This window comes from Lepus europaeus, chromosome 22 (assembly GCF_033115175.1).
Source record: "Lepus europaeus isolate LE1 chromosome 22, mLepTim1.pri, whole genome shotgun sequence".
In the NCBI taxonomy this organism is placed as follows: Eukaryota; Metazoa; Chordata; class Mammalia; order Lagomorpha; family Leporidae; genus Lepus; species Lepus europaeus.
In genome coordinates, this window is record NC_084848.1 from 40,963,762 (window position 1) to 40,991,249 (window position 27,488).

Consider the following 27,488-nt stretch of genomic DNA (forward strand, 5'->3'; position numbering starts at 1 on the left):
CTGTAACTCTGCCTTTCAAATAAATAAATCTTTTGTTTAAAAAAAAAGTTATCACAAAATTTTTTTTAAAAAAAGAACTCTGTATATTGCAACTAACTAAGGGTCTATATTATAATCCTAGACTAGGAACAGCAAATTATGACCCAATGTCCAAATCCAAGTTCACATCCTATTTTTATAAATAAAGGTTTATTCAAAACCAGCCTGCCCTCAGTTTATATGCTGTCTGTGAGCTTCTTGCTGTGAGGGCACAACTGAGTTGTTGCCGAAACCCCATTGCCAGAGCCTAAAATACCTATGATCTGGCGCTTCATGGAAAAGTTCTGCTGACCCAGAGCCAGCGTATTACAGCGAGTTCTGCAGCGGTAATGTGGATGCTGTTGCTTTAGAGGCTGTCCTTGGAATACATTCTGAAGACAAAGTATTGAGTTTGCTTTCTTGTGATTTTGCATTCATCCAAAATCTAGGTAGAGTATTTTTTTAAAGATATGTTTATTGTATTTGTAAAGCAGACTTACACGAGAGAGGGAGAGAGAGATCTTCCATCTGCTGGTTCTCTCCCCAGATGGCTGCAATGGCCAAGGCTGGGCCAGGCTGAAACCAGGAGCTGGGAGCTTCATCTAGGTCTCACACCTGGGTGGCAGGGGCCCTAGCACTTGGGCCATCCTCCGCTGCTTTCCCAGGCACGTTAACAGGGAGCTGGATCAGAAGTAGAGCAGCCAGGAATCGAACGGGTGCCCATATGGGATGCTGGCATTGCAGGCAGCGGCTGCCACAGCGCCGCCCGTGTGTAGAATATTGTTAAATTATGGTGTAAGCACTGTGTCTTGCTGCATAGCAAGGAACCCATTTTCTTTTGACTTTTAGGCAAGCTGCATGGCCTGCTGCAGGTTAAGTTGTTAGCAGGCTAAAGGGGACTTGGAAGTCCAGAATGATCTTTTTTTTAAGCCCATTTTCTGTATTTTTCAGAGACCAGATTTGAGATCACTTTGTATTTCCTGGGCTGTTGTGTTGTGCAGATTGGGATTCTGAGTTCAAGCCCAGCTCTGGACAGACCATTTGCTGATTCAGGCCCCAATATTCCCTTGTCTTTGAGATAAGCGGAACCTTTTTGTGGTCTGAATATCTTAGTAGTATCTGAAACCTGGACTTCAGTTTCATTTTATGTTATTTGAGATGCAGAGAGAGGGAAAAAGCTCCCCTCCACTGATTCACTCCCCGATACCACAGTGGCTGAGAACAGCTAGAGCGCTGAAGCCAGGAGCCAGGAACTCAACCCAGGTGTCCGTGTGGGTGAAAGGGACCCGGTTACTCGGGCCATCACCTGGCGCCGCCCAAGATCTGTGTTAGCAAGAAGCTGGAGGCAGGAGCTGGGACTCCACTGTGGGCTGTCCTGTGTGGGGTGGGGGTGTCAGCCCGTACCCTAACCTCTGAGGAGCTGGGACTCCGCCGTGGGCTGTCCTGTGTGGGGTGGGGGTGTCGGCCCGGACCCTAACCTCTGAGGAGCTGGGACTCCACCGTGGGCTGTCCTGTGTGGGGTGGGGGTGTCGGCCCGGACCCTAACCTCTGAGGAGCTGGGACTCCACCGTGGGCTGTCCTGTGTGGGGTGGGGTGTCGGCCCGGACCCTAACCTCTGAGGAGCTGGGACTCCGCCGTGGGCTGTCCTGTGTGGGGTGGGGGTGTCGGCCTTACCCTAACCGCTGGTGTTTTACAGAACCGAGTGCTGGCGCTGACGGCCCTCTCACCTGATCTCGAGCGGCTGAATGAAGTGAGCCTGAAGCTCCCACTGAGCGAGGTGGCCGTGAAGACGCTGCAGAGCGTGAACCGGCAATGGATCCGAGCCACGGCCACGGCCACGGACCGCTGCAGGTCAGCTCGTCCCGCCTGTGCCGTTGTACCGGCTGCGGCTCGGGAGTGTCACTGTCATATGGACCAGTGTTGTTTGTCTTCAACCTTTCCAGGGAGCTGCAGGACGTTGGACTGAAGGAAAACTTTCTTCACTGCTGTGAAAAGTGGGTCCGACTTGTGGAGAAGATGGAAGAGAAGCTCGGAGAGGGTGTTGGTGACAGCCTCGCCGCGCTGCTGGAGCAGCAGAGGACATTCCAGGTGACCCTGTGTTCGCTGCCCCTTATCTGCTCTCCCTGGGGCAGGAGTCAGACAGAGAGATTTCAGTAAAACCCCCGGGGGTGGGCATGGGGGCGCATCTACCCCTCCCTAACCACAGGATGTTTAAGGCACTTCAAAAATTCACAGAAAATGGCATTAGGAGATGTTTATTTTGGTGGAAAAGAAATTGACATCCATGCATAATTTTTTTTATAATACTCTCTTTTTAAAAGAATCATGTATTTATTTGAAAGGCAGTTACAGAGAAAAAGAGAGAAATCTTTCATCTGGTTCATTCCCCAAATGGCCCCAGCAGCTGGGGCTGGGCCAGGTTGAAGCCAGGAGTCTGAAACTCCCTCCAGCTCTCCCACTTGGGCCATCTTCTGCTGCTTTCCCAAGTGCCTTCACAGGAGGCCGGGTTGGAGTGAAGCAGCTACCACTTGAGCTGCCACTCCAATCAGATGCCAGCACCACAGGCGGTGGCTTAACCACCATACTCTCATTTTCTATGAACTTTTTAAGACTTACCATGAGTATCAATTTCAAAATTTTTCACCAAAATAAACATCTTTTAATTCTTTTTTCCACAAATGTTTTGACATATTCAGTTGTCAGCTGATCGTTTGCAAGATTTTCTCCCATTTCGTGAATTCCAACATTTGGTTCCCTTGCTCTGTTTTATTAGTGGGCAGCACTCCTAGGTTTTCTGTAGTCCTTGGAAGTTTCTAGCACAACTTCGATTCTATAGAAGGCAAGCACTGTACCACTCTGCCAGTAGCATGGGAGAGGACTTCAGCTTCTCTTTGCATTTTCACTGAATTCTCTATAGTATTGATAAATTAGAGCCCTAGCATCAGTAATTCCACGGAGGAGTTTCCATGGAAACTGATGGGTATTTGAGAATACTGCTGGTGGTGACAGGTCCTGCTTTTCCAAGGTGAGGTTGATCAGTTGGCTGTAACTTCTTAGTGTAACTATCTTAAGTATGCATTATCACATAAAGATCATCCAGTGAAAATGAAACAGATGCAAATACTTCAGCTACCTGTCCTTCCAATGGGTATAATAATGATAGCACCCAAATCCTACCATTGAGAAATAGACGAGACAGCACAAGTCTTGCACAGTTCCTGGCCAGAGTCACTGCCCAGTACAAGTGCCTGGAGATGTAGGTGGACCTGTTGTGATGTTCATATACGATGCTGATAGGGTGGCTGAACATTTTTTGCAGCTGCGCTCAGACAATTTTAAAGTTGACCGTCCCATATGTCCCTTGGAAGCTTAGCTCGTCATCGAATCTGTGAGTTCCAAATTCGTAAACGTGGATTCCCCGGGCTGACGGTTTCTATTTTGACTCACACACAGATGTTAGAAGCTGAAGTTTCCATAAGCCAGAGAGTTGCTGATGTTTGGGTCACGCAGTCCCTACAACTCCTGGACACAGCGGAAGTAGAGAGGAGGTGAGCCTGCTGGGGACTTGGGATGGTCGTGGCACAGGGAGCTCGCGCGGGGGTCAGAGCAGGCTTCCCACGTGCGGATCCTACTCACATCAGTGCCCTGCAGCCCACTGATGGGTAGATCGCTGTGGGGCCAGCCTTCCTGCCATCCACTGGGACGTGGTGTGCCATGTGGTGATAAAAATGTTGGTGGTACTTTTCCCTGTGGTTGGTGGATGGGGTGAGCAGTCCAGAAACTTAAAAAAAAAAAAAAAAAAAACAGCCACTTCTTTGGGGCTACAGTTGTCCTAGCCACTAAGATGCCACTCGAGACCCCTTATTGGAGTCCTGGGTTCACGTTCTAGCTCTGCTCTGGATTCCGGCTCCCCACTGGTGCAGACCCTGGGAGGCAGTAGGTGATAGGTCGGGGGGGGGGGGGGTCCTGCTGGGGGCCTGGGTTGAGTTCCCTGCGCTGGGCTTCAGCCTGACCCAGCCCTGACTTCTGCAGGCTTTCGAGGAGGAAGCCAGTGGGTGGGAGAGCTCTGTGTCTCTGTCTTTCAAGTAAATAGGATAAATAAAAACACCCGTCCCCCAAGCATACCTGGAGTCTTCAAAGAGTTCAGGAAAATGCATGTTATTAAAAAAAAAAAACTGCACAGATGTAAAAACATTTTTGTCACAAAATAAACCTGTCTTTTAATCCATTTTTCATTAATGTTTTTGAAGTAACTATAGTTTACCAAGTTTTATCTCAAATTGGACTTCTATAGTATGTTTTCCTTTTTTTTTTTTTTTTTATAAGCCATGGGCATTTCAGAGTGCTTGCTCTCTTTTTTTAAAGATTTATTTATTTATTTGAAAGAGTTAGAGAGAGAGAGAGAGAGAGTCTTCCAACCACTGGTTCACTCCCCAGAAGGCCGCAATGGCCGGAGCTACGCAGATCGGAAGCCAGGAGCCAGGAGCTGCTTCCGAATCTCCCACGAGGGTGCAGGGGCCCAAGGACTTGGGCCATCTTCTACTGCTTTCCCAGGCCATAGCAGAGAGCTGGATCAGAAGTGGAGCAGCTGGGACTTGAACCAGGCGCCCATAGGGGATGCGGGCACTGCAGGTGGCGGCTTTACCCGCTGCGCCACAGCGCGGCCCCATATGCTTTCCTCTTGACTCTCACCGTCATGATGTGTTGCTATTTAGCAATGACTTTTCCACTGCCGCCATTTGCAGCAGGTAGCTCAGCCCTCGTCGTAGTAGGAGGGATTTCTCCCTGTGTGGATACGGGGTTGGTTGGGTCACTGGGCAGCGCCAGTCAGGCTGAGTAGGGTCCCTTTGGGGCAGCCTCCAGTGGATAAATGTCCCGGTCTTGCAGCTGAGCTGAAACACAGGGCAGAGAGCCTGGAGGTGGCCTGCAACATCACCTCCACCGAATGTCCTACAGGACTTGTTTTTCCTCTCCATAACATCCATATGCCCCGAGAGAATCTTCTTGCAGCACAGCTGAGTAACACGAAGTTGATTTCTTCTAGCTCTGAACCAGTGGACTCAAGCCAGTTCCAGAATGATCTGTTATTTCTGTTTCATTCGGTATAGCAAGGCTTGACTTTCCCAGAACAAATGAGGGCTTCACTTGTCGTGTGGAGGATGTTGTTGATCTGGAAAGGAACCAATGAATACTTGCAGAAAGTCTGCTCTTCGTGGCTAAAATCATATAACGTGGGGCCGGCGCTGTGGCATAGCGGGTAAAGCCACTGCCTGCAGTGCCCGCATCCCATATGGGCACTGGTTCAAGTCCCAGCTTCTCCACTTCTGATCCAGCTCCCTGCTATGGCCTGGGAAAGCAGTAGAAGATGGCCCAAGTCCTTGGGCCCCTGCATCCACCTGGGAGACCTGGAAGAAGCTCCTGGCTCCTGGCTTTGGATCAGCACAGCTTCAGCCATTGAGGCCATTTGGGGAGTGACCAGCGGATGGAAGACCTCTCTCTCTCTCTCTCTCTCTGCCTCTGCCTCTCTGTAACTCTACCTTTCAAATAAATAAATAAATCTTTTTTAAAAATTATATAACATACACCTTCATATACTCAGTAGCATTCCAAGGTACCTAGCTGTGTGTTCATCCATTTCCTGTTGATGTACTTCCTGGTTTTCTTTCCGTCAGCACTTGGCATTCCATACATTAAAACAGCGTCAGCAGATAGGAGCTCTCTTTCTCTCTCCTTCCCTCTCTAATTAGTTAACTAATTGATTAAAAAAAAAAAAAGCTCCAGTTTGTTTAAAGGAATGGTTCTTATCCGTGCTGGCAAAATACCAGGTTTTGTGCAAATATTTTCTGCCAAACCCCGTTCACCAGCGCACGCGCTGCCCTTGCACAAGCTCCCCTTCAAGTTTAAGTTGAACAATACTGGGGTTTCAGGAATCTGGGGTTTCCCCCACGTCAGTTGTGCCTGCAGATATCCAATCTGAGCTTTGTTACCCAGTGACAAGTCCTTTCTTCTCCACGTTGGTATCAGCACGCCTTGACGCTCTCTGTCTTCCCCAGCCCTGAATTTGTTGCGGGGTTCTCCGAGCTGGCGGACCGCTGGCAGCGAGCTGCCCAGGGTGTGCGGCGGAGGGCGCGCGAGGCGGAGGGGCTGGTGCGGAAGTGGTGGTGCTTCACGGCCTCGGCGGAGGAGCTGCTGCGCTTCCTGGCCGACACCAGCCACCTGCTGTCTGCCCTGAGGGGCCGGGACCGCTACAGCCTTTCCCAGACCCGAAGCCTGCTGCAGGAGCTGAAGGTACTGTGTGCGCAGGGCGGCCCCCCACCCTGGCGGGGTGTTCCTTCATCTCAGGTGTGTGTGTTCTAGGATGGCATGGTTCAGCTGCCCTTTGCCCAATGGGAGGCCAGCCGGGTGGGGTCAGCACACCCCACAGCCCAGCCCATCACTCTGTGGGGTCAGAAACCCAATGGTACGCGTTCATCTAGAAGTAATGAGGCTGTCCCGGGCCATGGGAGGAGACAGGGCAGGGACAGGTGGGGGGAGTGGGAGCAGTTTGGGGTGACAGCTGCACACCACCCGAACTCATAAGCCACTCCCTGATGTATGGACTGTTCAGCATTGGAGTAATGTAGAATGTTTTTATTATTATTATTATTATGTATTTGAGAGAAAAAGACACATAGAGAAGCCTGCAACAGCCAAGGTTGGGCTTGGATGAAACCAGAAGGTAGGAACTCCATTACATGACCCATCGGTGCAGCCTCCCAGGGTCAGCATTAGCAGGGAGTTAAAATCAAGAAGCAGAGCTGGTGTCGAACCCAGGCCTGCTGGTCTGGGTTCTTAACTGCTAAGTCAGGCTCCCACCCACTCCTCCTGCCTACTTCTTGAAGGGCAAATTCGTTTGGACAGTAGCTTCACATCCATGAGCGTGGAGTGAGAGTAAGTAGTTGGGCTCATTGCGTCAAGCAGGGGGACCACTGTTCACTCCAGAGAGCCCACCACATACAGGGCAGACAAAGCCGCAGATAAAGAAAACATCAGATCTCAGTAAGGCCGATGGAGGTGGTTAGAACAGGGCCATGGGGCAGGTGTTTGGCCGAGTGGTTAGGATGCTCGAATTCCTTAGCAAAGTGTCTGGGTTTGATTCTTGCCTCCCACCCCTGATTCCAGCTTCCTCCTAAATGCAGACCCCAGGAGGTAGCGGCTATGACTTAAGTAACTGGGTTGCTATCACTCACCCTGGAGACCTGGACTGATTCCTGACTCCCTGCTTCACCCCCTGGGCATGATGGCATCTGGGGAGTGACCAGCAGATGGGAGATCTCTGTCGATCTCTCTGTCATTCCAGTTACAAAACAAATAAAGCTTTATTGTATATATTGATGGACATGTTTATGTACCAATAATAAGCTTAAAGGTATACTTTTTATATTTTGCCTTTTTTATTTGTTCTCTTTTATTTTACTTTTTAAAGATTTTTAAGAGGCCAATGCTGTGGTGCAGTAGGCTAAGCCTCTGCCTGCAATGCTGACAGCCCATATGGGCGCTGGTTCGTGTCTCGGCCGCTCCTCTTCCCATCCAGCTCTCTGCTGTGGCCTGGGAAAGCAGTGGAGGATGGCCCAGGTCCTCAGGCCCCTGCACCCACATGGGAGACCAGGAGGGGGAGCCTGGCTCCTGGCTTCGGATTGGCGCAGCTCCAGCCATTGCTGCCATTTGGGGAGTGAACCAAAGGAGGGAAGACCTTTCTCTCTGTCTCTCCCTCTCACTGTCTGTAACTCTACCTCTCAAAAATAAATAAAATCTTTTAAAAAATAATTCTTTATGTTTTCAATCATTATGCTAAGAGCCTTACCTCTTTCCAATCTGAAGGACACCTTATTTGCTAATGTATTGTCTACTCGAAGGAAAACATCGCATTTCATATGAAAGAGGGTGTATGTATCCGTTCTGACCAGATTAGTTAGCATTGAAGAAAAGCTCCCAAGGAAAGATACACCTGCCCACAATCATATCTGATTCAAATCAGAGGCATAAACAATTTTTTTTTGTAGAATAAAGAAATCCACTTTCGGAGATGGCAGACCACCTATGCGCTGACCTTGGAGGCTGGGGGAAAGTTACAGGACATGAGTAACCAGGAATCCAGGGCGTCCATTGGCGAGACCATGAGCCAGCTTCAGGACAGCTGGACGAACGCGGAGCTCCAGCTAGGAGAGATGGTTCAGCAGTTCCAGGGCACGCTGGAGGTAAACCCACCAAGCCCACCCCGGCCTTTGCTGCTCCTAACATTCCGATGTGAGGACGCTTCCAAAAGTTCATGGGAAAACAGAGTTAGAAGATATTTATTGGGGCACAAAAATGTTTTGAAATCTGTGTATATTCTTTTCATAATGTGCATTTTCCATGAGTCTTTTGAAGATACTCCCCCAAAGCAGTACATATGATTTTTGTTTGCTCTGTGAAAATGAGAATGGTTCTGAGAAACCACAATATTGTGAGTTTTCCAAGGGAGCGCGAGTCCTACTGCCTAATCCCTGTCATGTCAGTAAGTGGCTTAGAAATAGTAAAATATCAATATAGCCCTGCAAAAGCTCATGGGTAACTGTAAGGCTAGGAATACTTCAAGTTCTGTTAGCATATCGACTTTCATGAAACAGGAGCGGTTGTTTTCAGTGGAGGCTCAATGCACAGAGTTCATCTTCCATATATGGCCTGTCCTTGGGTACAATGTCTGAAAATAAGCATGGTGGCAATTCGTTTTTCTGATTTCATCAGAGAATGCCCTTTTTGCACACAGTGAGTTGTCCGCCTAATTTCCGATTATACCTAAGGATGGGTGTGCTTGATTCTGAGCCGTTGTTGGGAAACTCACCGCTATTCTGTTGTGCTGAAATGCCAAGTTGTTCCCAAGGAACCTGAGCGCCTTCGAGCCCGTGGCCCTGTTTGACCGCGTGCTTCAAGTTCTGATGTCCTTAAGGTCAGGCTGTTTTCACTTTATGTTTTCTCTGAGCTGACTGCCACTACTGGCTCACCCGCCTGTGTGTACACCTGGATAACCAAACTTGCCTACATGCAGAGGAAGTCCTTGCTCACGCTAAGTTAGGACCTGAGCAGCTACTGTGCATAAAACATCTGAATTTTACTTGGTGTATGGAACATGTGGAAATTCACTGACTGGCAGGTACTTGTTGGACATCTGCCTTGTCTGTGCAGCACTGCGGTGAATGCAAATGAGTTTGCTGAGAGAGGCCAGGACTCACAGTTTGGCTTCTCTCTTTGCTTTTTTCTTGGTTGAAGTTCAGATAGTTTGTGTTGCTAGAAAATGGCCTCTCCTTAGGAAGGGTGTTAGCAGAGGTTTGGGCCAACCCAAGTATGCTTAGGTATCCATTGGATTGGGGAATAGTATTTAATTTTATTTGTATTTAATTATATTAGTTTGTAAATAGTATTTAATTATATTTGTTTACCTGGAGTAACCCCAGGATGAGAAATTCATTTATCCTAATGAATTCAATACAAACACCTTGACCTTGAACATGCAGGCACCTTTTGCTCAGTAAAGTAAGGTTCGAGGGAAATAGATGGTGAGACTTGATTAGGCTTTTAACCTCATATCCTTGGGCCAGGCCATGTTTTCTGAATCTTGGTTTTCCACTTTAGATATGATACTAATCTTGCCCCGTCTGCCTTCTGAGGTTGTAATTCCAGAGTTGGTCAAGTTGGAAATGCTTTGTAAACCATTGAGCGCTTTAAGCAAAAGGCTGCTCTCGCAGCAGTGGTGAGAAGTGGAGAGTGAAGGCAGAACATAAAAGGGGTGCTTAAGCCCCCCAGAGGGGCGACTTTGCAAAAGACGAGGAAAGTGGCTGATGGCTTCTGCCTTACAGTGCTATCATAGCATGCACCCAAGGTTGTAGATGCTAAAGGTTGATCCTTGCAGGAGCCTTTTAGATAAGAACTTACGCAAACCACAAGTAGAAAGGAGTTTGGGTAGCCAAGGGATAGGGGAGAAAGAGCAGTGGATGAAGTGAGTCCAGGCAGAGCTGCGAGAGCCGTGGCGTCCTATTGTATCCCATCTGCTCCTGCAGAACGCAGTCTGTCCAAGGCAGGGCCCCAGATCTCTTTGTGCTTTACCAAAATATGCTTCATAGAAAGATCCTGGGCCGGTGCCGTGGCTCAACAGGCTAATCCTCCGCCTTGCGGCGCCGGCACACCGGGTTCTAGTCCCGGTCGGGGCGCAGGATTCTGTCCCGGTTGCCCCTCTTCCAGTCCAGCTCTCTGCTGTGGCCCGGGAGTGCAGTGGAGGATGGCCCAAGTGCTTGGGCCCTGCACCCGCATGGGAGACCAGGATAAGCACCTGGCTCCCGGCTTCAGATCAGCACCGTGCGCCGGCCACAGCGGCCATTGGGGGGTGAACCACCGGAAAAGGAAGACCTTTCTCTCTGTCTCTCTCTCTCACTGTCCACTCTGCCTGTCAAAATAAATAAATAAATAAAATTTTAAAAATAGATTTAAAAAATAAATAAATAAAAAATAAAAGATATATAAATAAATAAATAAAAGATCGTGGATTCCCCAAGGCGTTCTTCACAGCCGAGCCCTGACCGCTGTTCATCTTATTTTCCCGTAGACCTGGGAGCAGTGTGAGAAGAAGCTCGAGGAGCTGAAAAGCAGGCTGCAAGGTGTGAACGTGCAAAGCAGGGCGTCTCTTCCAGAGCTCCACGAGGACCTCCGGAAGGAAAAGGAGCGGATCAAGGTAGCGGAGCCGCAGCTGGCGGCCGGGCCGTCCCTCCTCACGGTTTTCTGAGTGCCGGCAGCGTGCACCTGCCTTTCTCTCTCTCTGTCGAATCTGGGTTTTTATGTTCAGTTGGAAAACACTTGCCCCCGTCTTCTGATGCCACGTCCTGGGCTCCTAAGGAATTTGAAGCGGTGCTTTTCATCACGCTGGTGTGGAAATGAGAAGGACTCTGCTCCTTGGGGCCCCGGGGTTTCTCCCTCAGCTCTTCTTCCATCTGCTCCTCCTCTGTAATTTAAGATGTGGCTCTGAGATTATTTTTTTTAAGATTGATTTATTTACTTTAAAGGCAGAACTACAGAGAGGCAGAGAGAGAGGGAAAGAGAGAGATCTTCCATCTGACAGTTCACTCCCCAAATGGCCACAACAGCTAGGACTGGACCAGGCTGAAGCCAGGAGCCAAGAGCTCTTCCAGGTCTCCCACATGGCTGCAGGGGCCCAAGCACTTGGGCCATCCTCTGCTGCTTTCCCAGGTGCATTAGCAAGGAGCTGGATTGGAAGTGGAGCATCCAGGACTCGAACCAGTGCCCATTTGTGATGCCAGTGCTGCAGGTGGCGGGCTCCTTTCAAAAGATATTCCTGCATACACAGGCTGATATTTATTATATACATGTTCATTTGGGGGTGGGGGGGTCTCTTTTGACTCAAATGCTGGGCTAGAGAAACGGCTTTGTGAAGTCAGACCACCGGGAGATTTTTACATTACACATTACCGGAAGCTCAGTCATTTGTGCAGTACAAACAACCCATCTGATTAAAGGAACGTGCAGGAAGCTTACAACATACCTGTTTTCTTCTGCAACCAGTTTGGTAGCAAATCCAGGGCATGTTAATTTCAAGACAGAAGCTTGGTTTTTGAAACGTTTGTACTGATAGCAGCCATCACGTGCGATAAATCTCCATAGCAAGTCTCCCTTCGTGATATGGTGGGTGAGTCCTGGGTGTTTCCCGTGGTATTCCTGAACATTTTTCCAGCCTCTGATACACACGAGACTGTCTCAGAAACCTCACAGAAAACAGAATTAAAGGCTATACCTGTTTTGGTGCAAAAACGCTGAATTCCATGCATAGAGAGATGTCCAGACATTTCCTGAAAAATGTGTAGCCTGAAAAAGCTATGCATGGATTTCCTATGAATTTTACATCAGAAGTTCTTTTTTTTTTATTTTTTATTTTTTGACAGGCAGAGTTAGACAGTGAGAGAGAGACAGAGAGAAAGGTCTTCACCCCCAATGGCCGCTACACTGGCACGCTGCGCCAATTCGAAGCCAGGAGCCAGGTGCTTCTCCTGGTCTCCCATGCGGGTGCAGGTTCCAAGGATCTGGGCCATCCTCCACTGCACTCCCGGGCCACAGCAAAGAGCTGGGCTGGAAGAGGAGCAACCAGGATAGAATCCAGCGCCCCAACCAGGACTAGAACCCGGGGTGCCGGCGCCACAGGCGGAGGATTAGCCTAGTGAGCCGCGGTGCCGGCCTTTTTTCTTTTCTTTTTTTTTTTTTTTTTTGAAGTGTCCTTGTACTGCCAAATTGCTTTTCTTTCGGTCATGTGCTGTGAGAGCGGAGGACTCACTCTGCAGCCGGCAGTGTGGTAGGAGCTGGGCAGTGCCGTGGTAAGCAGTGTGTTCACAGCCGCTGCTGACCTCCCGGAATGACGTGAGAGCTACGTAGCCAAGCTCTACGCCCGGGGCATGTGCACGTGCACGTGTGAGTAAATGATGAGTAAGTATGGCCGATGCGAGAGGACAAGGGCAGGGACGGGCGGCCAGAGCGTAACACTGAGGCCGCCGCCTTGCCCAGTGGCTCAGAGAAGCCTCCCCTGAGGAATTAGCCACCTTTGTGTCTGCGGTCTGCTGGCTCCGGCAGTTCCCCAAATACCATGTAGGATCAGGAGCGTGAAAAGTTGGTAGCATTCCAGGCTAGTCATTAAAAATGCAGATTTAAAAATAGCCGGCGGTCACGGCCCATGTTCGGCTCAGCCCCTGCCACCACCCTATATAAAAACTGCACACTGAAAAACAGGGAGAATGATACAGTCGTTGCTTTCAGATGGTTTGGCAAAATGTAGGAATATTTATTAAAACTCGGCCCCACATGCCCGTTTTGCACCTTCCAGTGGAAGGTGTGATAAGAATCCGGACTGCTGTGGTTTAATCCGGGATTGGATCAGTGCGGGCGGCTGAGCAGGGCCCTGGCCAGGCCCGGCTTCCTGGCCCGGGGACCGGGAGACACCACACAGAGCTCAGGGCGCTCACAGGAAAAGCGCGTCTTAGGAAAAAACTGCGCCTGGATTTCACGTGGGGAGAGTGACCAGAATAAACCGCTTAGTTCCGTGTGGCACACACCTCGGAGCGCCGTGGCTCGCCAGAGGCCCCGTGGGTCCAGGTGAAGGGGGCACAGGACAGAGCTACATCGAGGAGCGCTCCCCCAAAACTCCGCGGTCACCCACTCAGCAGGAACCAGGAGACTAAAACAAGGCAGCAAGCATTTGCAATTTAAAATACCAAACGATCTCCTGTTTCTGTTTTTATTTTTTTAAGATTTACATGTTTATTTGAAAGAACAACACAGAGAGAGAGAACTCTTCCATTCACTGATTCACTCCCCAGATGGACCAACAGCCTGTGCTGGGCCAGCCCAGAGCCAGGAACTCTGTACTGGTTTCCCACATGGGTGGCAGGGGCCCAAGCATTTGGGCCATCTCTTGCTGCCTCCCAGGGCATGAGGAAAGTGGATCATGGGGCCGGCACTGTGGCATAGTGGGTAAAGACGCCACCTGCAATGCTGGCATCCCATATGGGCACTGGTTCTAGTCCCAGCTGCTCCTCTTCCAATCCAGGTCTCTGCTATGGCCTGGGAAAGCAGTGCAGGATGGCCCAAGTCCTTGGGCCCCTGTACCCACATGGAGACCCGGAAGAAGCTCCTGGCTCCTGGCTTTGGATGGGCACAGCTCCAGCCATTGTGGCCAATTGGGGGGTGAACCAGCAGATGGAAGACCTTTCTCTCTCTCTCTCTGCCTCTCCTTTTCTCTCTGTGTAACTCTGACTTTCAAATAAATAAATAAATCTGTTAAAGAAAAAAAGAAGTAGATCAGAAGCAGAGTAGCTGGGACTTGAGCCAGCACTCGGATATGTGATGGGGGTGTTTTAAGCTGCCGCTTAACTGGCTGTGCCACACACTTGTCATTTAGGTGTTATTTCTTAACTCTGTGTCACCTTTATAAAGAATGTTCTGAACCATTACATTAAATGCGATTTCTTGTCAACAGTTATAAAATCATCCCACTATGGCTATTTGGACTCTGAAAATCAATCAGAATTAACACATTTTGGTTATGGCCATGTCAGACCAATTTCTGATGCAAATGGCATCGTGCGAGGGTATTTCAGAAAGTTTCCAGAAAAAATGGAATGAAAGTAAATGAGTGTATTTTTATGCAGGAAATTTTTGAGATCTCTGCATAGATTTCTCTTATTTTTTTTTAAGATTCATTTATTTATTTGAAAGTCGAGTTACACAGAGAGGAGAGGCAGAGAGAGAGAGGTCTTCCATCTGCTGGTTCACTCCCCAAATGGCTGCAATGGCCAGAGCTGGGCCAATCCAAAGCCAGGGGCCAGGAGCTTCTTCTGGGTCTCCCATGCAGGTGCAGGGACCCAAGGACTTGGGCCATCTTCTACTGCTTTCCCAGGCCATAGCAGAGAGCTGGATCGAAAGTGGAGCAGCCAGGACTCGAACCAGCGCCTGCAAAGGTGGTGGCTTTACCTGCTATGCCACATCACCGGGCCCCCTGCATAGATTTTTCATAATGCACATTTTCCATGGACTTTTTGAAATCCTTAGAGTGTCCTTTTAGATTTCAACTGACAGGAATAGGACCTTTAAGATGTGCTGAGGGTGGGGTGGGAGGGCGGATATGGTGGGAAGAGTCACCATATTCCTCAAGTTTTACTTGTGAAATTTTACTCATTAAATAAAAGGTTTCTTTTGGAAAAAAAAAAAAAAAGTTGTGTTGAGGCGTGAGGCGGAATTGTAGGCTCCTGCCTTTTGCCTCCCCGACTGTGAAAGCCGTTTTGCTTGATCAAACTCCAGAAGTCATAGCTTCAATGTGACCAGCACGTCCCAGCCAAATGGATGGAACTGGAAAACATTACACTGAGTGAGACAAGTCAGGCCAGGCAGCAAAGGTCACGTTTTCTCTTGGTTGTGGAAGTTAACAGGGAGAGCAGAGATGCTGTGTGGCTGTCCGGTCATTCGCTGTATGCGCATAAACACTGCATCGCTGGGTTATACAAGTGCGTGACAGTATGCCCTTCGTCCCCCATGTTGTGATCACGGGCTATGAATCCCTCATTTGGTGACATTCATATCTGTTTTCAAGAAAAAAATAGCATATATGTGTATGTGTGTAATTTGAGGCCGGCCAGTGGGTTTGGGAGTCTGGGGGCCCCTTCAGACATGGCCAGAACGTCCTACACAAGCAAGCTGTCAGCTGTGGCTGGAAAGCCTGTCTCCAGCCCGACCGGCATCTCCCCCACTAACAGCTGCTCCTTGTGCACCTGTGACCTTGCGGCTTGGAATCACTCCTCCAGGGTAGGTGCAGTCTTTCACCCAGAGCTGGCAGGGGATGGGGCTGAGCCCCTAAGGAGACGGACGGTCTCCAGGAGACCCCCACTATCTCCAAACATACAGTATGTGAGCCCCCCACCCCGTGCAGTGGGCACCCCCAACAGGACGACCCAGTGAACACAGTAACACCGCCCCCAACAGGACGACCCAGTGGACAGAGTAACACCTCCCTCCACCTTAAAAGCCCCGGACCCCTCCTCAAAGCCAGTGTCCCCCTGGGGCGCTCCACCTGCTCTCCTCTGGGACCACACACTTTTCTCTATTGCTTGCCAATCAAATACATCTTCTTTTCTGTCAAATAAACGTTCCTGCCTCTCTGCAGCTTGTTTCCCGGCTTTGTATTTCTAGACTGAGCTGAGGAAAAGAACCCACGAGACTCGCTCCAGCAGCCACCCTCCCCTCCGTGGCCGGGCACATAATGTCTGCATACGACGTGAATGTGCCCGAGTGTTAAAAACTGTCTATTTATTTTTAAAGATTGATTTATTTGAAAGGCAGAATTACAGAGAAGGAGAGGCAGAGAGAAAGACAGAGAGAGAAAAATCTTCAGTTCACTGGTTCACTCCCCAAATGGCTGTAACAGCCAGAGTTGGGCTAATCCAAAGCCAGGAGCTTCTTCTGGGTCTCCCACGCAGGTGCAGGGGCCCAAGGACTTGGGCCATCTTCTGCTGTTTTCCCAGGCCATAGCAGAGAGTAGGATCATAAGAGGAGCAGTTGGGTCTCGAATTGGCACCCATATGGGATGCCGGCACTGCAGGCGGCGGCTTTACCTGCTGTGTCACAGTGCTGAGCCCACAAATTGTTAAATTTTAAAACTAAAGAAATGATCTTAAAATAAAAGCAAGGTGGGGGGGTGGAGCTAGCTGTTCCCACAGCCAGAGGATTTTGGTTGTAAACACACCTCTGCCAATCAATTTGGGAACAGTCCCCCCCCCCCCCCCTTCCATTATACTCATTCTTTTGGGAAGTTTACTTGAATGAATTCCCTTGGCATACAAGGTGTATGATCCACACCTGAGAAGTCACAGTGTATGAGGGTACTTCCAAAAGTGTGTGTGGGAAAAAAAATGGAATTAAATGCAAAACATCTTAGCAACCCATGCAAAGTTTTTTCATCAGCCACGAACTTTTAAAACAAAATGCAGGTGAGAATCTTTATTCGATTCCAAAGATACTAAATCAGTAGAAATGCCTGCGGTGACTTTAAAGCAGAATTAACTGTGAAAATCAGAACCACCTGAGGGAAAGAGTGCCTAGGAGAAAAAGGTGGCCGAGAGCGCCCGGCCAGGCCTGCAGGCGCCGCTCGCCTGCACCAGGGCCCTCCCCCTTCCCGGCCTCCCCTCCCCGCCCCCAGCCTCAGGTCTGCAGACCGCGGCCGCTCCAGTGGAGTCGTGTCTCCATGCAGGATCTGGAGAAGTCTCTGGCGACCTGGTCTCAGAACTGGCAAGAGCTTGAGGCCGTGCAGGCGGAGCTGGGCCGGCGCGCCCTGGCGGAGGACGCGATGGGGCTGCGGCAGCAGATGGAGCACCTGCACAGACAATGGGACGACCTGTGCCTGCGAGTAAGTCCGGGGCTGAGCGCGGTGGCCCTGCGAGCGGCACTAACGCACGCGTGCACGCCCGCCCGCTGCAGACAGGCGCCCACCGTCCGGGCGGCGGCCACCCCCGCCTGGCGCAGCCGAGCTGACCCTCTTGTTCCCGGGGCGCAGAGCGAACTTGCAGCGCCTGTGAGCACGCACGGTGTTGCGGGGTGGGGGGACGGGGTGCGCCCCGGCTCCCGGCAGCCGCCCGGGAGAACTCTGCCCCGCACGTGCCGCGCCCGGGGCCGGGTGATGACCAGCTGCTGGGCTGTCCGGGCGGACCCCTTCCGCCTGTCCCGGAGGTTCTGCCCAGGTGCATGCGTGGGTGGGGGCGGGGAGGGGGACTTAGGGTGCAGAGACTCAAAGACCTTTGTTTTAAGAACGCGTAATTCCCAGGAAAGTAAATCCCCTAATCGCCTTTTGCTGGATCTAGAAGGGACGGATTTTTTTTTTTTTAAAGTTTGACATTCAGACACTGTTGAGTGCGTTTTAATCAAATCTAGACGCGTTCTGCCTTTCCAACGCGCCCGTTAGAGAGTCTCCGTGCCTGGCTTTAAATGGCCTTTTCCACTTGGTATTCGAGTTTTACATGAAAGAAAATGTCTAGCACACGGAGAGCGGTATCCAGGAGCTGAGGGAGACGCCAGCGAGGCTGGGGCCCGCATGTGCCTAATTGTTTCCATCAGGAAACCCATCTGAAGGAAGCCGTGCAGAATGCCAGGAGTTTTGAAAGCTAAGATAAATAGGTGCCCGGAGGAATGGAAACATAAAACTTGTGTTTTCAGGGGTAGTTTTTCAAGCCTTTTTAGCACGTTCGCTGGGAAGGGTGGATAAGCGTTGGGTTGTTTTGTCTTGTGAGGGTTTCTTGGTTTTGTTCTTTGTTGTTTGTTTTTTGCGTTGTTCTGGACAGAGCAGAGGGTTTTGTTGTTTGTAGCAGGACAACCTCAGTGAAATTGACTTGGTTTCCCCATCTATTGAAGGGGCGTTAAAATTTAACCAAACGCACTGGGCTATCCACACCCTCCCCCCCAGCACACACATACACACACACACTTTTAACTTCCAAAGATTTTCAAGACCTGGAAATGCATTTGTACATGTAGGAGGCTGATGTGCCTTGTTTAAACTTTTGTAAGATTGTCACTGTGCCTTTCAAATAAGTAAAAGCAAAGAAGCAGAAAGAGAGAGAGAATCTTCTGTCAGCTGGTTCATTCCCCAAATGGCCACAATGGCCGAGGCTGGCTCAGGCTGAAGCCAGGAGCCTGGAGCTCCACTGGGGTTTCCCATGTGGGTGGCACAGGCCCAAGGACTTGGCCATCGTCTGCTGCCTTCCCAGGGGCAATAGCAGGGAGCTGCATTGGAAGTGGAGCAGCCCGGACTCAAATCCGCCCTCCAGCTTCCTGTACCACAGTGCAGTATGTTTTAACCCTGGGAGAGGAGGAATCTCTGCTGATGTCAGCTTAGGAGTTGCTAACGCGTCATGGAGTGCTGGGTATTTGGGAGTCGCCTGCTTGCTGCAGGCCAGTGTTGGTGACATTTCTGACACTTCTACCCAAAAGCCACAGGACATAACACAAAGGGAGCTATATGAATGGCGGGCATGGCTTTTGTCCTTGTTTGCTTAGTTTTAATGCAACACCCAGAGACATTGAAATGTTTTGTTTTTAATTTTCCTGGCTCATTTGCCTTACAAATGTTTGATTTATATTGTGGTTTGGATTATGGTTTTTAAATAGGACATTGGCATTGTGTAGGTATAAGGATTTCATCAATTTTTTTAAAAGGTTTATTTATTTATTTCAAAGGCAGAGTTACAGAGAGGCAGAGAGAGAGAGAGAAAGAATCTTCCATCCACTGGTTCACTCCCCAAATGGTTGCAATTGTCAGAGCTGGGCCAATCTGAAGCCAGGAGCCAGGAGCTTCTTCCAGGTCTCCCACAGAGTTGCATGGGCCCAAGTATTTGGACCATCTTCCACTGCTTTCCCAGGCCATAGCTGAGAACTGAATTGGAAGAGGAGCAGCCGGAACTCGAACTGGCACCCATATGGGATGCTGGCACTGCAGGTGGCAGCTTTACCCACTATGCCACAGCGCCAGCCCCTTTCATCGGTTTTTAAAGGGGAAGGATTTGGGTCTCGCAATTGTTACAGTGAATGTGTATTGAAAGAGCAGTGAGCAGAAGAAATGTGACTGATGCTTGATGTATTCATTCAACTTCCCCTGTTTCTAAATTTTTTTTAAGATTTATTTATTTGAAAGAGTTACACAGAGAGGAGAGGCAGAAAGAGAGAGATCGAGAGATCTTCCATCTGTTGATTCACTCTACAGTTGGCCACAATGGCCGGAGCTATGCCGCTCCGAAGCCAGGAGCCAGGAGCTTCTTCTGGGTCTCCCACATAGGTGCAGGGACCCAAGGACTTGGGCCATCTTCTACTGCTTTCCCAGGCCATAGCAGAGAGCTGGGTTGGAAGTGGAGCAGCTGGGACTTGAACCAGCACCCACAAGGGATGCTGGCACTGCAGGTGGCAGCTTTACCTGCTATGCCACAGCGCTGGCCCCTCTAATTTTTAATATAACCTGGTTGTAATAGGTGAATATTAGGTAAAATTCAGTTCTTTTAAGTACACTTCAGGTGTAGTCTTTTGCTACCTTTATAACACTTAGGAAAGATGCAGGGAGGTTTTCAAGGGGACAAAAACAGATTTCAGTCTATAGAGCTACTGATTACAATGAATGAAATTTGCGATCCTTCTGATAGGGAGGAGGGAGAGAGGCAGGGAGGGAGGGAGAGGGGGAGGGAGAGGGACAGACGGACGGAGGGAGGGGGATGGACAGAGGGAGGGGGATGGACGGAGGGAGGGGGACGGACGGAGGGAGGGGGAGGGGGAGGGTGATTCCTTCCCATTCTCAGCTGCCCATGCATTTTCACTCCCAGGTGGCCATGCGCAAACAGGAGATTGAAGACAAACTCAATTCATGGATCCTGTTCAATGAAAAGAATAAAGAAGTGTGCGCGTGGCTGGTGCAGATGGAAAACAAAGTTCTGCAGACAGCGGATATCAGCATTGAAGAAATGATTGAGAAGCTGCAGAAGGTAAGCAGGGGTGGCCAGGTGAGCGCCATCCTGATGCCCTGGGAATTCTCCGCCCGCCTCGCTGGCAGGCTCAGAGAGGCGCGGTCACAGGTGCGTTTCCAGGAACGCTCTGCAGATGTGAAAGGGGCTGTCCGTGTTTGAGCCCTCAGAGAACACCTGGAAAAGCAACGATTGCAACCGGATGGGAAGTGTAGGGCTGTTCTGGGTGGGCCTATAGTGGGAGACGACGTCTCCCCAGCTCGGAAGTCTGGCAGAGCTGGGGCTCCCAGCTCCGGCAGCTGCTGTCCACGCCTCAGGCCAAGACAGGGTTGTTTCTTGTTTGCTTTGATTTATTGGAAAGTCAGAGTGACAGAGAGGGAGGAAAAGACAAAGAAGTCTTCCATCCACTGATTGCACTCCCCAGAAGCCAAGAACCGGGACCTCCATCCAGGTCTCCTACTTGGGTGGCAGGGAGCCATGGACTTGGGCCATCATTTGCTGCCTCCCAGGCACGTTAACAGGAAGCTGGATCAGAAGCGGAGTAGCTGAGACCTGAACCAGGCCTTCTGATAAGGGATGCGGGGGCAGTAACCTAATCCCCTGCACCACAGCATCTTCTGCCCTCTAGTGGTTGTTAGTGGTACCTCCTGCCACAGCGGTGTGGCCAACAGTGGCGAAATGGTCCCTAACCCCCACAGAGGAGAGCATTGGTTTTTTTGAATGATCTGTATTTATGTAAGAGACAAACAGAGATGGAGACAGAGATCTTCCAACCACTGGTTCACTCTCCAAATACCTGCAACAGCCAGGAATGCGTTGGGCTGAAACCAGGAGCCACAGACCCGATCCCAGAATTCAGTCCCGGTCTCCCACGGAGGCGGCTGAGACCCAAACACTTGAGCCATCACCTGCCTCCCTCCTAGGGTGCACATTGGCAGGAAGCTGGAATTTTGGGAGCAGAGCTGGGACTTGAACCCAGGCACTGCAATGTGGGACGTGGGGACCCCTGCTCAGTGAGAGCTTTCCTGCAGCAAACATCACACAGTAAACACTCAGGAAAAGTCTTAGTGATGTTGGCCCTGGTTCCCTCAGCTCCCGGGCATCCAGTGAGACAGAGGGGCGTTGAGTTAAGGAGCTGACTCCCACCTTACTTGATACTTCACATTTGCCCTGTGGAAGGTTGCCTGTCATTGCAGCTGCTCACAGAAGCGGTGCGTCCGCAGCTGTGAGGCCATTTAACTTCTCAAACGTGTTCAGAAGGCAGTTGTGTGTGTGTGGCCGGCTAAGAAGGGAACTTGGAGTAATCGCTCGGGCTTTGTGTGTTGGTGCCCCTGGCAGGACTGCATGGAAGAAATAAACTTGTTCAGTGAAAACAAGCTGCGGCTCAAGCAGATGGGCGACCAGTTAATCCAGGCGAGCAACAAGACGAGGGCGGCTGAGGTGGAGGACAAACTCAGCAAGATCAACGACCGCTGGCAGCATCTTTTTGATGTCATTGGCTCCAGGTAAGCAGTGACCCGGAAGTTATTCTGACCACCAGGGTGCACTGGCGAGTCCGCGGACCTGCTCAGCTGAGTCCAGTCTTCCTGCTCCAGCAGCTTCTCAGATGTGCGGATTGGGGCAAGGTTTGGTTAAAAACGAGTGGACAATCTTATCTCGGCACTAGAAGGAGTCCGTTGTCGTACGTCCCACTGGAATCTTTTCTCTTCCGCTTCCAACTGCACATGAGTTAGATTGGTTTGAAATGTGAGGTGGATATTTACGTTGAAGGGTTTGATTCAAAATAGCTAGAGAAGATTTTGACTGTTCCCGACACTAAGAAATGATAAATGTTTTGGGAAAAAACAAACAAAAACCTACAGAAATCCAGATATGTGGGAGTCTACCAAAAGTTCATGGAACATGTATATTATGAAAAAAAATCCATCAATTTGGCAAAATGCACCAAAATACGTTTTTTATTCCATTTTTCCATGAATGTTCATATGATTTAGAATGAACAGGAGAAGCTGTAAAGTAGGTGGAGAAGCCGGAAGTGGTGACAGTAAGATACGGTTCATAGCTCGCCATATTCTCTCCCTCCCTCGTGATGGGAGACTGAGTGAGCCTGATTCAATCAGCAGAGGCCCCTACCTGAGTGCTGGGAGCGTGCAGGCGGGAACGTAGTCCATTACCTCATGGGAGCAGCTGCAAAGCCAAGGGCTTGGGAGCTTAGATGGCCTCTTCCTGGGGGGGTGGGGGGGGTGGGGATTAGGAAGCGTCTCACAGAAGGGCTGCGTTTCCAGATGGTTCTGAAAGAGGGGCTTCACAGCGCCTGGAGGTGGTGTCGTAAATAGCATAGAAGAGGAGTGACCGGAAGCCCCGTTGGCTCAGATGTAGCAAAGGAAGCTGGGGTGGTAGGTGGGTGGCGGCCAGGGGTGGGTGTTTATCCCAGGGCTTCAGACCGCTGTTGGGGTGCCCACTTCCCACATCAGAGTACCTGAGTCCAAGTTCTGGCTCTGCTCCCAATTCCAGCTTTTTTTTTTTTTTTTTTTTGCTCATGCAGACCCTGGGAGGCACAGAGTGATGTCTCAACTACTTAGGACCCTGTCACCCACATAGGAGAGTTGGATCGTGGTCCTGGTTCCCGGCTTTGGCCTGACCCAGTGCCAGCTCTTGGGAGCGTTTGGGGAGTGCACCAGCTGGTAGATCTCTCTCTGTCTCTCCTCCTTTAGAGGCAGGAAAGGTAGGAAGGTGCCTTGAGGCCAGCTTTTTTTTTAAAGGACACATGGGAATTTTTTATTTTTTAAAGATTTATTTATTTGAAAGTCAGAGTTACATAGAGAGAAGAGAGGCAGAGAGAGAGAGAGGTCTTCCATCTGCTGGTTCATTTCCCAATTGGTCACAATGGCTGGAGCTGAGCCTATCCAAAGCCAGGAGCCAGGAGCTTCTTCCAGGTCTCCCACACAGCTGCAGGGGCCCAAGGACTTGGGCCATCTTCTACTGCTTTCCCAGGCCACAGCAGAGAGCTGGATTGGAAGTGGAACAGCTGGGACTCAAACCAGCGCCCATATGGGATGCTGACACTGCAAGTGGCGGCTTCACCCGCTATGCCACAGCGCCTGCCCCGCTAGTTCTATTCTTGATATGCTTTTTATGTATGATTTCACTCAGATCTCATTGTCATTCAGAAAGACGAATACCATTACCCCATTTGACAGATAAGGAAAGTGAGTCCTGGAGTGAAGTAGGTTGCCCATGGTCACATTTCTAGCATGTGATACAAATGGAATCTTACGCATGGGTGTCCCCTCACTGCTCCCCCAAACCCTTCTAGTTTGAAACACTGACACGAGTAAAATGTAGTGGGAGCCCCAGTCCTCCAACACTGAAGGGCCTGGGAAGAAATAACTCCTATTTTTAATTTTATTAATAATAATAATAATATTGTAAACTACTTGAAAGAGAGACAGAGATCAATATTCTATCTGCTGGTTCATTCCCCAAATGCCCACAATAGCCAGGGCTGTGCCAAGCCAAAACCATGAACCCAGAACTCTAAATAGGTCTCCATGTGAGTGGCAGGGACCCAAGGAGCTAAATCATTATTCACTGCTTCCCAGGGTACATAGCAAGAAACTGGATTGGAAGTGGAGCAGCCAGGACTCAAATGGGCACTCCATTATGGGGTGTGGGCATCAAAGCAGAGGCTTCCACATTGCATCATGATGCCCGCCGCTCCTCATCTCTTTAAGCAAGGGCCAAGCCACCCAAGCCAAGACCCATGGCTCGGAGTCTAATGGGATTTTTTTTTTTTTTACAATTGATTTATTTATTTTAAAGGCAGAGTTAGAGGCAGAGGCAGAGAGAGAGAGAAAGAGAGGTCTTCCATCCACTGGTTCACTCCCCAGATGGCTGCAATGACCGGAGTTGGGATGATCCAAAGCCAGCAGAGCTTCTTCCAGGTCTCCCACGTGGGTGCTGGGGCCCAAGGACTTGGGCCATCCTCCACTGCTTTCTTAGGCCATAGCAGAGAGCTGGATCAGAAGTGGGATGCTGGCACTGTGGGCGGCGGCCCCCTAATGGGACCTTCAGGTGCTCTGAGGGTTGAGGCAGCAAGCTTGAACCTGCCACAGAGCAGCCTCGCACTGAACCAGCTCCTTGTCTGATCCCTGACACCGACCTCGCCCTGGGCATTGCACAGAGGTGTTGCTGCTGGGGAGGGGGCAGGGTGGCGGGCTCCGGCTGCCAGGTGTACATGTGAGCAGTGCCAACAAGAACCTGCCCTACCGGGTCTGCGGATGGCCTTGTTTACCCAAGGAGTCGACACCACGGAGCCTTTTGCACCTGGCTTGTGGTATTCTGCCTTATCCGTTGTAAAAATCAGATTTGGGGATTGGGGAGTAGGTGTTTGGTGCAGGTGTTGAGCTGGTGCCTGGGACCCTGGCGTCCCATATCGGAGTCCCGGGTTCTATTCCTTTCTCTGCTCCCAATCCCTGCTCCCCGCTAATGCACACCCTGAGAGGCAGCCGATGACGGCTCATGGAATTGGGTCCCTGCCACTCACATGGGAGACCCAGCCCGAGTTCTAGCTCTGCCTTCAGCCTGGCCCAGACTTGGCAGCTGTGGGCATTTGGGGAGTGACCAGCAATGGAAGATCTCTGTGTTTCAAATAAGATGAGAAGACATAAATACATTTTTAAAGTAAGATTTGGAGGGAAATTCTGTATAGGAATCTGGCCTATCGTGTCAAGATTTTAACCAGAAGCCTTTAATGTCGAGGTTCAGGAATGGAGTTTGGAAATCTAATACCTCGGTAGACCACATTGAGTTCACTAGGTGAATAATAATAATATTAATAATAATATTTGGGATCCATTCTCAGAAAAATAAGGGCAGTTTTTTATATGGATTATTTATTTTATTTGAAAGGCAAAGTTACAGAGAAAGAGAGAGAGAGAGTCAGTCTTGCACCTGCTGGTTTATTCCCCCTAGTGGCCACATCGGCCAGGACTGGGCCAGGCCAAAGCCAGGAACCAGGAGGTTCTTTTGGGTCTCCCACATGGGTGCAGGGGCCCAAGGACTTGGGCCATCTTCTGCTGCTTTCCCAGGCCATAGCAGAGAGCTGGATCAGAAGCAGAGTAGCCAGGACTTGAACCGGTGCCCATATGGGATGCCAGTGCTGCAGGCAGTAGGTTAACCCACTGCGCCACAGTGCTGGCCCCAGATCTTTTTTTAAAGGTTTATTTATTGTAGAGGTAGAGTTACAGAGAGAGACAGACAGAAGGATCTTCCGAGTAGCCGCTGGATTACTCCCCAGATGGCTGCAGCGGCCAGGGCTGGAGCTTCATCCGGGTCTCCCATGTGGGTGCCGGGGCCCAACCACTTGGACCATCCTCCACTGCTGTGCCAGGTGCGTTAGTAGAGAGCAGAGACTCATGCCCATACAGGATGCTGTTGTCACCGGCAGCAGCTTAACCCACTGCACCTGACACCAGCCCCCAGAGGCAGAATTTGAGAGCACTGATTCATTCCTTAACATCACGTGCAAAACACTAGCACTGCGTGTGCTGTTTTCTTCTGATTTTGCTAAAACCAAAGGTGGAAGACAAACATACACACACCTGTTAAACTCTTTTGGTGATACTCAGGGGATGAAATCAGTGGTGCTAATTTTTTTAAAGCTTTATTTTATTTAGAAGACAGAGTTACAGAGAGAGGGAGAGACAGACAGAGAATATTCCATCTGCTGGTTCATTCCCCAAATGGCCACAATGGCCAGAGCTGTGCTTCTTCCAGGTCCCCCACGTGGGTGCAGAGGCCCAAGCACTTGGGCCAGCCTCTGCTGCTTTCCCAGGCACATTAGCAGGGAGCTGGATCAGAAGTGGAGCAACTGGGACTCAAACTGGCATCCATTTGGGATGCTGGTGCTGCCAGGCTAAGGCTTTAACCCACTGTGCCACAGTACTGGCCCCAGTGTTATTAATCTTTTAAGCTCCAGGCTTCTCACATGGACTATTTCATTTTAATTCTTGAGACAGCACTGCGTGGTCAGTCTGATTCCTCATTTTACAGAGCGGGAGAGAGGAGTGAGTGAGCCAAGGGTGGGTACAGTTCGGTGCAGGGCAGGAACAGATCCCACTGAGCTTGCAAAGGAAGAGCATTTGGCTCCCAGGAGCCCTTGGCTTTTCAAAGTAGTTTATCGGCCATTGCCGCGGCTCAATAGGCTAAATCCTCCGCCTGCAGCACCAGTACCTCAGGTTCTAGTCCCAGTTGGGGTGCCGGATTCTGTCCCGGTTGCTCCTCTTCCAGGCCAGCTCTCTGCTATGGCCCAGGAAGACAGTGGAGGATGGCCCAAGTCCTTGGGCATGGGAGACCAGGAGAAGCACCTGGCTCCTGGCTTTGGATCAGCGCGCTGGCCGCAGCAGCCATTGGGGTAAACCAACGGAAGGAAGACCTTTCTCTCTGTCTCTCTCTCTCTCACTGTCTACTCTGCCTGTCAAAAAAAAAAAAAAAAAAAAGTAGTTTATCAGGGGTGTTAGGCATTGCTCCCTGCATTCGGCATCGGAGTGCCTGGGTTCGAGTCCCAGCTTCGTTTTGTTGTTATTTTTTAAAGATTTATTTATTTCATTTGAAAGTCAGGGAGTTTGGGGAGTGAACAAGGGGATAGAGGCTCTATCTTTGTCTCTTTCCCACCCAACCCTGTGTGTGTGCGCACGCGTGTGTTTGTCTGCCTTTCAAATAGATCAAAATGTTTTTAAAAGATAGTTTTATCGGGGCCGGCACTTTGGCGCACCATGTTAACGCCCTGGCCCGAAGCGCCAGCATCCCATATGGGAGCTGGTTCGAGTCCCAGCTGCTCCACTTCCTGTCCAGCTCTCTGCTGTGGCCTGGGAAAGTAGTAGAAGATGGCCCAAGTCCTTGGGCCCCTGCACCCATGTGGGAGACCTGGAGGAAGCCCCCCTGGCTCCTGGCTTCAGATCGGCGCAGCTCTGGCCATTGTGGCCAACTGGGGAGTGAACCATCGGATGGAAGACCTCTCTCTCTCTCTCTGCCTCTCCTCTCTGTGTAACTCTGACTTTCAAGTAAAGTAAATAAATTCTTAAAAAAAAAAAAAAAGTTTTATCAGAGCGATCCTAAAACGAGACCTCTGTGTAGAATGTGCTACTTAACCGGGAGCTGTGGTTCTGCAACGCGCATCACTCCCAGGCTGCTGCCACCGTGCATTTGCTGGGCCCAGCCCCAGAGCATGCGACTCCCTGGGTGGGTCTGGGTGACGGTGAGAAGGTGCCTTTCTCACAAGCTCCAGGGATGACCAGTGGTGCTGGCTCCAAGATCAGACTCCGAGAACCACCCTGCTGGAGTGAGAAACTAGGGAAGTGGTACGGTCACCGTCCCCAGACCCCTGGGCCTGCCACTGCGTGGGAAGATCCC

The 27,488-nt window shown here is 50.3% G+C and overlaps 1 protein-coding gene across 4 annotated transcripts in view; it reads left to right on the forward strand.

Annotated features, from left to right (window-relative positions):
* SYNE2 (spectrin repeat containing nuclear envelope protein 2) overlaps positions 1–27,488 on the forward strand; it is a 373,661-nt gene that overhangs the window by 305,197 nt on the left and 40,976 nt on the right. For all 4 annotated transcript variants that reach the window (XM_062181714.1, XM_062181717.1, XM_062181715.1 and 1 more), the window contains exons 91-99: positions 1,715–1,869; positions 1,962–2,106; positions 3,472–3,566; positions 6,072–6,306; positions 8,061–8,255; positions 10,637–10,762; positions 16,829–16,984; positions 19,938–20,096; positions 21,414–21,580. In XM_062181714.1, the coding sequence (XP_062037698.1) occupies positions 1,715–1,869; positions 1,962–2,106; positions 3,472–3,566; positions 6,072–6,306; positions 8,061–8,255; positions 10,637–10,762; positions 16,829–16,984; positions 19,938–20,096; positions 21,414–21,580 (1,433 nt within the window). The remainder of the gene's footprint in view (positions 1–1,714; positions 1,870–1,961; positions 2,107–3,471; positions 3,567–6,071; positions 6,307–8,060; positions 8,256–10,636; positions 10,763–16,828; positions 16,985–19,937; positions 20,097–21,413; positions 21,581–27,488) is intronic.